Genomic DNA, 11,241 nt, shown 5'->3' with positions numbered 1-11,241 from the left:
CTTAAGTCCAAAATTCCACTCTAAGAAGTTTGATAAATACGGGCCCTGTTCTCTTTATGAATGAATATTATTCTTTATTAAGTAGATTTAAAAACTATGCTAGAATCATCTCACACCAGACTTCTCTATAAATCTATAGTTCTAATCTCATTATATGGCTTTGCTCTTTTATGTAGGTACTGTATGTGTATATGCATATGTGTATTATTGTTATTATTATTTGTCTACTGTCAACGTGTCATTATTTTGCCAGCACAAGTTCATTAAAAATTATATTGATTCTACAGGGCCTATGCTGACTTTTACTTGGCAAAGTTTGGTCATTCACCTGTAGAGAAGTTTGTTTGTTTGTTCAGCACCGAAAGCTAGTGTTTCCTGTAGGTAGTTGTTGATCCTTCAACAACTGTAGCCACTTTACGTGAATGTCACCTTCTCACAGGTGCATTGCTAAATTGCCAGTCATGTTGAGTGTGAGTGAAGTTTTTGTAGAATCAGCGCTTAATGTCATGCACAGAAAATTTCAGGATGCATGGCTTGAAATGACATTCAGTCTTTTGAATTTGCGTTGTATTAACATCGTTTTTTGATAACATATTCAGGGATAACAGTAGGTAAATGCTGGCAGGTGCTGTCCTTGAATTTGAGGAAGTTGGTCCTGGAAAGTCATCGAAAGGTCCTTGAATTTTATGTTAACAAAGGTGTGGTTGCATCAGACCAGGCAACGTTTTTCCCAATCTTCTATTGTCCAATTTGGTGACCATGTTCGAACTGTAGCCTCAGTTTCCTGTTCATATCTGACAGGCATGGCACCCAGTGTGGTCTTATGCTGCTGTAGCCCATCCGCCTCAAGGTTCAACGTGTTGTGCTTTCAGAGATGCTCTTCTGCATGTCTCAGTTATAACGAGACAGTTATAACGGTTATTTGAGTTACTGTTGTCATTGTCAGCTCAAAACAGTCCTGCCATTGCCCAATGACCTCTGGCAGCAACAAGGCATTTGTGTCCACTGAACTGCTGCTCACTGGATATTTTCTCTTTTTTCGGGGCATTCTCTGTAAACCCTAGAGATGGTTGTGCGTGAAAATCCCAGTAGATCAGCAGCTTCTGACCAGCCCATCTGGGACCAACAACCACGCCATGTTCAAAGTCACTTAAATCACCTTTCTTCCCCATTCTGATGCTCAGTTTGAACTGCAGCAGGTCGTCTTGGTCATGTATACATGCCTAAATGCATTGAGTTGCTGCCATGTGCGTTAATGAGCAGTTGGACAGGTGTACCTAATAAAGTGGCCGGTGAGTGTAGGTACTCTTAATATGTGTAGGTCTTTTAACTTGAAGCTTAAAACATCGGTGATCCGGAAGAACCTCTGAAGCTTCTCGCTGGGCGGTGCCATGTAGTTTAGCACCCACACCTTCCACAGGAACTAATGAAAATATTCACGCGTGTCAACATATGACGTTGAGCATGATTTCCAAAGCGTTTAAAATGGACAACAATTCCTAATCTCAAGGTTGGTTTAATACCAAGACTTCGTATGCACTGGAGTCTGGATAATTAGCATTGTTAGCTAACCAATAACGTGCAGGGACACTTCAGCTAAGATTGAGTTCGGGGTTGAAGATGCATCTTCTGAATTAACACGACGAATTACATTAAATGGTCTTGCATAATAAAATTAAACCTACGATTTTTATAGCTAGGTTATGTCTTATTTCTCTTTCTTCATGTTTTAAAAACACTTTCTCTGTACAGCTATTCTCTTTGTCACAGTTCAGCGAAAAAGATTTCAGAATGTGACATTGCGCGTACGAATGAAGCAATGAATGCAGTAAGACGGGTAAAGAGAGTCTCTATTGAGGGGAATATAGGTAAATCATTGAATAACTTTTAAAACTTGCAATGAAATTAAAATATTCTGCATTATATATATATGTATGTGTGTGTGTGTGTGTATATATTATATATATGTATGTGTGTGTATATATTATATATGTGTATATATATGCAGTAGATCACTACTGCAATTTGATGTGTTCCTTTATTTATCTTTTTTTTTTTTTTTTTACTCCAGCGGTTGGGAAGTCGACTTTTGCAAAGTTTCTAAATAAGGCTGGACAAAACTGGGAAGTAATACCCGAACCTGTCACCAAATGGCAAAATGTTGAAGAGGCTACCTCACAAGTCAGTAAATCAACATGCACTGAAGGATTCCAGTGAGGATTCCACTGCTGTTAATATGTGCTCCCTGCTGGTCAACCACTGATTTAAATATTGCCCACAATCTGCAATGGCATTTGCCTCTATTATATGCAGTGCTGGAGATTTGTTAGTGCTGAGGCTTTTAAGTATTCCTTTGCTTGTCCATGATCCCTTTGGTAGCCAGTGCCATCTCCCCAGCAAACGGCCAGCAACCTGTTGGAGATGATGTATCAGGACCCTAAGCGCTGGTCCTACACCTTTCAGACCTTCTCCTGTATGAGCCGTCTGCGTACCCAGCTTCAGCCGCCTCCCTCCAGGTTACTGCAAACCACAGACGCCGTGCAGGTCTACGAACGCTCCGTTTATAGCGATAGGTAATTGCTCATTACCAAGGGCAATTAAAAATAAGTCTGGGTGGCACAAATTATTCTGCCTCTTATGCGGATCAGTGATTCCCTGCCTTCAACTGCCCAGTTTGCTGTTTCTTTTCATTTTTTAGGTACATTTTTGCTCAAAATATGTTTGAGCTTGGCTGTGTAAATTCCACAGAGTGGGCTGTGTATCAGGACTGGCATTCCTTTCTTGTTGAGCAGTTTGGTCCTAAGGTACAGCTGGAAGGGATTATATACCTCAGAGCATCTCCACAGGTGTGTGGTAAATTAACTTAGTCATTCTTGACAATATGAACATACATACATGACTGATGTATGATAACATTTCAATGTTAAACCTCCTTAGCTGGTATTCTGTGTAAACACCAGTCCAGGCAAATCTTTCTTGTAATGTACATGTGTCGCGTAGACCTGCATGGAGAGATTGAAGCAGCGGGGTAGAGTGGAGGAACAGGGGATCAATCTCCAGTACCTTGAATCACTGCATATGCAACATGACAACTGGCTCCTAAACAAATCTACAAAGTGAGTTTGCTTTACACTTACAAGAGAAACTATCAGAACTAGTGTCATTACAAGCAGCTGTATTACTCAAACACAAATTCCAGGAAGGATCTGTGGAAGGCTTCAATAACAGCCAGTTACAAATTGCAAATAAAAACCATAACAAAAACATCCTGGTCATTACATGGCAGAGTTCATTTTCAACATCTGAAGAATCTTCCTGTTTTGGTCCTGGATGCTGGTCTGCAGTTTGAGAAAGATCTTCATTTGCAAGCCAGACTTATTAGAGAGGTACAGTATGTGTGTGTGGTATAGGTATATGTGAATGCATCGTGTGTTAGAAAATTAAAAGAAAACTGAATTCATTTGAATGGATGTGCAAATTCCTCTTTTTGATATTGTTCAGTAGTCATGTTTGCCATAATGTTCAGTACTTTATATGAATTGATTCATTCACTCATTCATTCATCCATTAATTTTTTAGGCTGCAACTTTCTTCAGTGGCTTATGAAAAGAAAAGGACCAAACTCCATGAGCACCCTGGACAGAAGCTCCTCCAGTCAGAAGCTCCTCCAGTCAGCATTGATCTGTGTGTCTTGTTGTATTCAGGATAGCAATGTGCTGCACACAGGCCTAATGTAACAGGCTAACCAAAACTGAATCATAACCAGTTCATCACTAGTTTGATATGTGTGATTGCATCTCATTCACCTTTTAATAAATTCAATGTGCATTATTACATGTGTAGTTTCAGATTTTAAAAAGCATGCGTACGCACACCTGAACGCTGTTTCCTCTTTATAAATCACAACCTGCTTGTAAGTGTGCGCAGGTGACCCAGCCTTGCGTTCCACCTTCGCACCGCCCACATTTACCTTTAAAAGGTCCATGCAAATCACACAATGAATATTTAAATGTGGGATTCCCCATTCATTCTGAGTGGGATAATGGAGGAACGCAAGCCAAAGAAGCGGAATTTCGGAGAATGTGAAGTAGAGGCCCTTGTTTCAGAGGTAGAGGCAAGGAAGGATGTGTTGTTTGGTGGCCTTAGTAGTGGCATTACCAACAAACGCAAGTGTGTTGAGTGGCAACATGTGGCTGCAGCAGTAAATAATGTTCCACAAGCCGAACAGTTGCAGAGGTAAAGAAAAAGTGGTCAGATTTAAAAGTCGACGCAAAAAAGAGAATTGCTTTGCACAGAAAGAGTGTAACTGCAACTGGAGGGGGAAAGGCTACACCTGCACCCTCTCGTTTTCATGAGAGGGTGGCATCAATAATTGGGGAACCCCTGTTATATGGAGTTGTGAGTGAGAAGGAGGGTGACACAGACTTGGCTGATGAACACTGCACAGAAGAACCAGGTAACACACACACACACACTATATATATATATATATATAATATATATATATATTATATAAATTTTATTTTAATAAAGACACAAAACTAAGATTTCTCCTTAGAATTGTTTATTGAACTATTTAACTGCCTTATTTAAAGAGGGGACTATGCCAACCCGGCCCCAGCGGCGTCTCCGGTGCCCCACATGCCCCCTTCGGCATCTCCGGTGCCCCACATGCCCCCTTCGGCATCTCCGGTGCCCCATGTGCCCCCTTCGGCGTCTCCGGTGCCCCACGTACCCCCTTCGGCGTCTCCGGTGCCCCACATACTTCGGCGTCTCCGGTGCCCCACGTGCCCCCAGCAGCGGTCGCGTTCTCACAGAAGCTGTGCTGCAAACACAAATCAGCACAATTGCAGCAATTGACAGGCTAACAACTGAGATGCGAGAAATAAAGGAGGTACTATCTGAAATATCAAGCACATTAAAAGGACTTGTTAAAAAATACCTTTGCGTTTATCTTCAGTTATTTATAATCGAAGCATCACATCCTCGCGCAGTCTGGCTGCTTGGGGATGAAGAGAGTCTGGGTGTGGATCTGCTTCAGGGTCCTCTGGTTGGTTGGCAGCTAACAGGGGAAGGCCATTCTTCTGTGCTATATTGTGTAGTACAGCACATGCTCTCACAATCTGGCAAACTTTTTCTGGCTGGTAAAGCGGTCTACCACGTGATGCATCTAAACAACGCCATCGGCCTTTTAGCAGCCCGTTGGTGCGCTCCACAACAGAGCGCCACAGAGCGTGTGCGTCATTGTAGCGTCTTTTTTGCCATTATTTTATGCCATTACGTACAGCTGTTTATGCTCGTAATTATATGCAACTATTACCAGCCCTTAACATCTTTCCTCTCTCTTTATTATACAGTATAATTTGTTGCAATAATAATAATAATAATAATAATAATATTACCTTTAGATTTTAAAACTGTGAGACAAAACAGATAATACAAATGCATTTTAAATAAACTACAGAGTGAAATACACAAGTTAGTAGAAAGATAATGCTACATATACATATAATGCAGAATAAGATACATACATAAACTATACATGCAGACCAAAAACATAATTGAACAAGTGATACTTAATTTTCCTTAATCTTGCGTCCTTACACTTGATTTATGCACTATGAACTAATAAGCGGAAGAAATGAAGGCTTGTGCATTTACTTGCAATTCCCTACCTTACCACATGGATGTCACTAATTCCCGATCTCTCCGCAATCTTTTGAAGGGATACGGATGCCTCAAACTTTGCTTAAATATACGCTCGTTTTCACGCCAAGTATTTTTTTATAAATCACAGATCTTACGTGAGATGATGCACCCTTTATAAATGAGGCCCCTGGACCTCAAAGATATCTCCACTTAGTATGTCTTCTTAAGGCAAATTTTGCCTGCTCCTGATAACCTGAAATTAATTTCTTTATGATGGTATAGTGCAATTCATAAATATTATTGTGTTTTCTCCTGATAAAAAATTAATGTGTCTTCCATGACAGTATAATTTGGAACCTCCATAATATGGAACCTCCATAATTGGCACCCCTATTTAATCAATCAATCAATCAAAGTTTATTTGTATAGCGCTTTTCACAACACATGTTGTCACAAAGCGCCTTACAGGATTTAAAAGGTTAACAATACTACGGGTCCAGAACCCTAATGAGCAAGCCAAGGGCGACAGTGGCGAGGAAAAACTCCCTAAGATAGTGGGGAATAGGAAGAAACCTCGGGAGAACCAAGACTCAAAAGGGAACCCATCCTCCATTGGGCGGCCCGTTAACACACAGATTACACAAAATACAGACAAATACACAAGTCACACACAAATCACACAATCAGACTAAGTAAAGGTAAAAATGAAAGTTCTGGGTTATGATATTGTCATTTAAGAACAGAAATAAAAGAAAAATCAAAGCTTTAATTCAAGTGCCTTTATTTGGTGGGGAAAATCACACATTAAGAAATAAATCTTTTGAATGAAATCATATGTGCCATGATTATTGGCACCCCTGATGTTGTACAACCTTCTTTTGCCAAGAAGACAGCACTTAATCTTCTCCTATAACTCTTCACAAGATGGGAGAATACAGAAAGAGGGATCTCTGTCCATTCCTCTTACACAACCTCTCTATAAATTATCCAGAGTCCTGGGTCTTCTCCTGTGCACTCTCCTCTTCAGCTCACCCCACAGGATTTCTATTGGGTTGAGGTCTGGGGACTGAGATGGTCATGAGAGGAGCTGGGGTGATTGTGTGGCTTGTGAACCAGCTTTGAGTAGATTTGGCCACATGTTTAGGGATCTTGCTGAAAGACCCAGTGATGACCCATCTTCAGCTTTCAGGCAGAGGCCACCACATTCTGATTCAAAGTATCTTGATATTTCAAAGTGTATGTATACTAATGTATACAGACCACCAGGGGCCTCATGTACGAACGGTGCGTACGCACAAAAACATTGCGTACGCTATGTTTCACGCAAACGCAGGACCGGCGCCACGGGGGGGGGGGGCGAATGGGGGCGTCGCCCCCTCAGGCGAGGTGTCCCGCCCCCTCAATGTAAAAAATAAGACCCATTAATTTTACAACAATCGCTACATGGTGCCCCCTCGGCCGCTCGACAATCGTTACACGCACCCCCCAAACCCCCCCCCCCCCCCCCCCGCACTCAACAACTTACGTTCGCCACCCCCCCCCTGCTCAACAACTTACGTTCGCACCCCCAAAATTTTCTGACGCCCCCTCACTGTATATGTTCTGGCGCCGGCCCTGCGCAAACGGTCAGTCAAATGTACGAAATGTGATTTGAACGTGAGAAAGTGCGTACACCTACGACACCTTCACCTCTGGCGTATGCATGTTTCTAATGTGTTTTTCGTCAATTAGCGACACTTACAGGTGATGCATTGAAATTACAACTATTAAGATATCCTTCACGCACACATTGTAGTAAGTCCTTATTGGGTAAAATAAAGTAAATTAATCAGAAAATTAAACAGTAAATTAATCAGACAATTTCACTGCCTTACTGAAAAAATCATTCAACGTGTTTCCACTTAGCCTAGATTATAAAAACATGCATTAAATGTTGCACTGGAGTTATTGGGAGATGGCAGCGTTGACATTACTGGAAGATATTGCTAATGGCCGAATTCGCCGAGAGCGCGTTTTCCGTGACCATTATGATTCTTAATCCTTGATGATGACTGGCTTATAAGCCGTTTCAGATTTTCAAGAACTGTCCTCTTGTGTTGAGTTGGGCCCAGCGACAACGCTCGGCTTCCTGGCGACTGGCTCGTTTCAAAGAGAACTGGCAGACCGGTCGGGGATATCCCAGTCATCTTTGAGCCGGGCCATGCCAGCTGTTTTGGATGGGATCATCTGTCAGCTATGTATATAAAGTTCCCATATGAAGCGGTTCACCAGGCAAACATTAAAGCGCAATTTGCAGCGATAATGCAACCCTAATATAATCGGAGCGATTGACTGCACACACATTTCTATAAAGGCACCATCTGAGGAGGAATTTGCTTATGTGAATAGAAAGCACTTTAATTCCATAAACGTGCAAATAATCTGTGATGTAAAAATGTGCCTTACTAATATAGTGGCACGTTGGCCTGGATCAACCCAATGATTAGTACATCCTTACAAACTGCATGGTTGGGATAAGATTACAAGCTAGCATGTACAAAGACTTGCGTGGATTTTATTTTTTTTTATTGACGTACGTACAAATCCAGAAAATGGCGTACGCATAAAAAATTCTGGATGTATCAAAGAATCCACGCACATTTCTTTTGTACATCCCAATCAACGTGGAATTGAGCGCACACGGTGAGACGCCCCCCTATAAATATACAAATTCATTTAAATTTGCCCTGCACCGGAGAAATTTGCTCTCTGATCTATCACAAACCATGTCTAAACGGGGAAAAAAGAGGAACTTCACTGAATGTGAAAGTAGAGACGCTCCTGAATGAGGTAGAGGTGCGGAAAAATTTTTTGTTTGGCACGTTGTGGCATTACGGCAAAGCGCAAAAGGTCTGAGTGGAATAGCGTGTGTGAAGCTTTAAATGTTGTGGGGTCAGAATAATGCACACTGGCAGAATAATATAATGCACCTAAAAATATCAGTGATGCGCTCACTAGCATCAGCGACTCAATAAAATAATTGGTTAAAATTTGCGCTGCGCATTAATTTGTTCTGGCTCTGGGTTCGCTGGGTGCTCCACCACCTCTAACAATGGCACGGCATACCTGTGCGCAACATTGTGCAGGACCCCACATGCCCTCACAATACGACACACCTTCTCTGGCCGATACACGAGCATCCCCCGATCCTGTCCAGCCAGCGCCACCGACTTTTCAGCTGCCCAATCGCCCTCTCCACGACTGACCGGGTGTGAGAATGAAGAGAATTGTATCTCCGCTCCCGGTCAGTCTGTGGATTACAAAGGGTCATCAGCCACGTCTTGAGCACGTTGCTGTTTCCTAAGTAATTTAACAATTACCCATGTTTAAAATGAATTATTCTTAGCTGGAAATGTCAAAGGTTTTTATTTAAATGCTTAAATTTTGTTGCTTACCAAGTAGCCCCCCGTCACGCACTCTGCTAGCTTGTAATCTTATCCCAACCATGCAGTTTGTAAGGATGTACGAATCATTGGGTTGATCCAGGCTAACGTGCCACTACATTAGTACGTTTTTACATCACAGATTATTTGCATTTGCATTTGCCTGGTCAACCGCTTCATATGGGAACTTTATATAACTAGCTGACATGCAGATGATCCCATCCAAAACAGCTGGCATGGCCCGGCTCAAAGATGACTGGAATATCCCCGACCAGGCTGCCAGTTCTCTTTGAAACGAGCCAGTCGCCAGGAAGCCGAGCGTTGTCGCTGGCAATGCGCAACTCCTCGCGTTTCTCTCTCCAAAACTGGACCCAACTCAGCGTAAGAGGACAGTTCTTGGAAATCTGAAACGCCTTATAAGCCAGTCATCATCATGGGCTAAAGAATCATAATGGTCACGGAAAACGCGCTCTCGGCGAATTCGGCCATTAACAATATCTTCCAGTAATGCCAAGGCTGCCATCTCCCAAGAACTCCAGTGCAACATTTAATGCATGTTTATATAATCTAGGCTAAGTGGAAACACGTTGAATGATTATTTCAGTAAGGCAGTGAAATTGTCTGATTAATTTACTGTTTAATTTTCTGATTAATTTACTTTATTTTACCCAATAAGGGCTTACTACAATGTGTGCGTGAAGGATATCTTAATAGTTGTAATTTCAATGCATCACCTGTAAGTGTCGCTAATTGACGAAAACACATTAGAAACATGCGTACGCCAGAGGTGAAGGTGTCGTAGGTGTACGCACTTTCTCACGTTCAAATCACATTTCGTACATCTGACCGTTTGCGTGAAATGTGACGTGTGTAACAAATCTGGCGAGCCAGCCAGGAGAAGAAATTAATATCGCCCTCAAAGTCAACCTACGAACCTAGAAGTAATTTAAAAAAAAAACAAAAAAAAAAACAAAAACGGTCGATATGGAGCAGCTACAGGATGACATCATGGCAGCACTGTGGACTCTGAAGACACCAGGGCTCCTTGGGGTGTTCTCTCATCTTAAGTGCAGGGAACCATCAGGTGAGGGCTTTAAAGGGCACACACGCAGAAGCCTGATCAGGATCATAGAAAGCACGATAGATGAAGCCAAAGAGCACGAAGAGCCAGAGGTGTTCCAGCAGTTCATTGGTAATCTTCAGTTGTTCATGCAGTCACCAGAAGTACAGGATACAACTGAACCAGTATTACAGAATGCAGAGCTCACTGAAATGGAGAGACTGAGACATGAATACAAACAACTTCAGAGGTCACAAGAAGAAGAACGGCGCGAGCTGGAGGAGAAGATAGGAACATTAGAGACTCAGCTGAGTAACACAACGCTGGCCAGGAAAGGGGAAACCAACCCTCCCGCAACCCTCAGGGTGCCAGAAGTGACTTTAAGGAAAGATTTCAAAATATGGGGCCAAATAGGGGAAGCAGGCCAAAGAGACAAACTCTCTTTTACGAGTCTGACCAACCAGATTGAGTCTGGCCTGAAGAAAGGCTATTCTGAGGATGAAATCATTGAGGCAGTAATTAAAGCCGTTAGCCCCGGCCTCCATCTCGGAGACCTACTAGAAGTGAAGCGAGACCTCAGTCTGTCTACATTAAGAGTTATATTAAGAGGACATTACAAAGTAGACTCATCATCAGACCTACTCCATAGACTCATGAACATTTCACAAGACCCCAGAGAGTCTGCCCAAGCCTTTCTGTTCAGAGCAATAGAATTGAGAGAGAAACTGCTCTGTAAATCTGGTGAAGAAGATGAGGGAGAACACTTCAGCACCAACCTGATCCAACGTAAGTTCTTACGGTCACTGGAGACTGGGTTGTTAAGTGAAGCTGTCAAGTTTCAGCTAAAACCACTACTGAGCGACCCAAAAGTTACAGATGAAGTCTTAATTGAAAAAGTGAATGAGGCCTCCAGTATTGAGTTGGAGCGACAGAACAAGCTTAAGAAACCACCCAGAGTAAGTGAAATACACACAGAGGCACAATCTGACTACTTGCCCACAAACAAAGAGGACGGCGCACATGTGGAAAGACGCATCAAAGAGAATGACCAAAGCAACAAAAAGAAACGAACACAAAATGAAGGACCGGATGCAGAGACCGTTAAGCTAA

At 42.3% G+C, this 11,241-nt stretch overlaps 1 protein-coding gene across 3 annotated transcripts; it reads left to right on the top strand.

Moving 5' to 3' along the window:
* The first annotated feature begins 1,350 nt into the window (after positions 1-1,350).
* dguok (deoxyguanosine kinase) lies at positions 1,351-3,831 on the top strand. 3 transcript variants are annotated; one of them, XM_076987135.1, is made up of 8 exons: positions 1,351-1,510; positions 1,753-1,868; positions 2,072-2,181; positions 2,464-2,573; positions 2,699-2,846; positions 3,001-3,116; positions 3,287-3,386; positions 3,580-3,831. In XM_076987135.1, the coding sequence occupies exons 2-8, from the start codon at positions 1,820-1,822 to the stop codon at positions 3,604-3,606; spliced, it is 660 nt and encodes a 219-aa protein (XP_076843250.1). In that variant the 5' UTR covers positions 1,351-1,510; positions 1,753-1,819; the 3' UTR covers positions 3,607-3,831. The 3 variants fall into 3 exon arrangements, with proteins under 3 accessions (XP_076843250.1, XP_076843248.1, XP_076843249.1); XM_076987133.1 differs by having other exon boundaries at positions 2,380-2,573; XM_076987134.1 differs by having other exon boundaries at positions 1,355-1,510; positions 1,771-1,868; positions 2,380-2,573.
* Positions 3,832-11,241: the final 7,410 nt, after the last annotated feature.

Source organism: Brachyhypopomus gauderio, unplaced genomic scaffold (genome assembly GCF_052324685.1).
Source record: "Brachyhypopomus gauderio isolate BG-103 unplaced genomic scaffold, BGAUD_0.2 sc51, whole genome shotgun sequence".
Lineage (NCBI taxonomy): Eukaryota > Metazoa > Chordata > Actinopteri > Gymnotiformes > Hypopomidae > Brachyhypopomus > Brachyhypopomus gauderio.
This window is presented reverse-complemented; position numbering and strand designations above follow the sequence as displayed.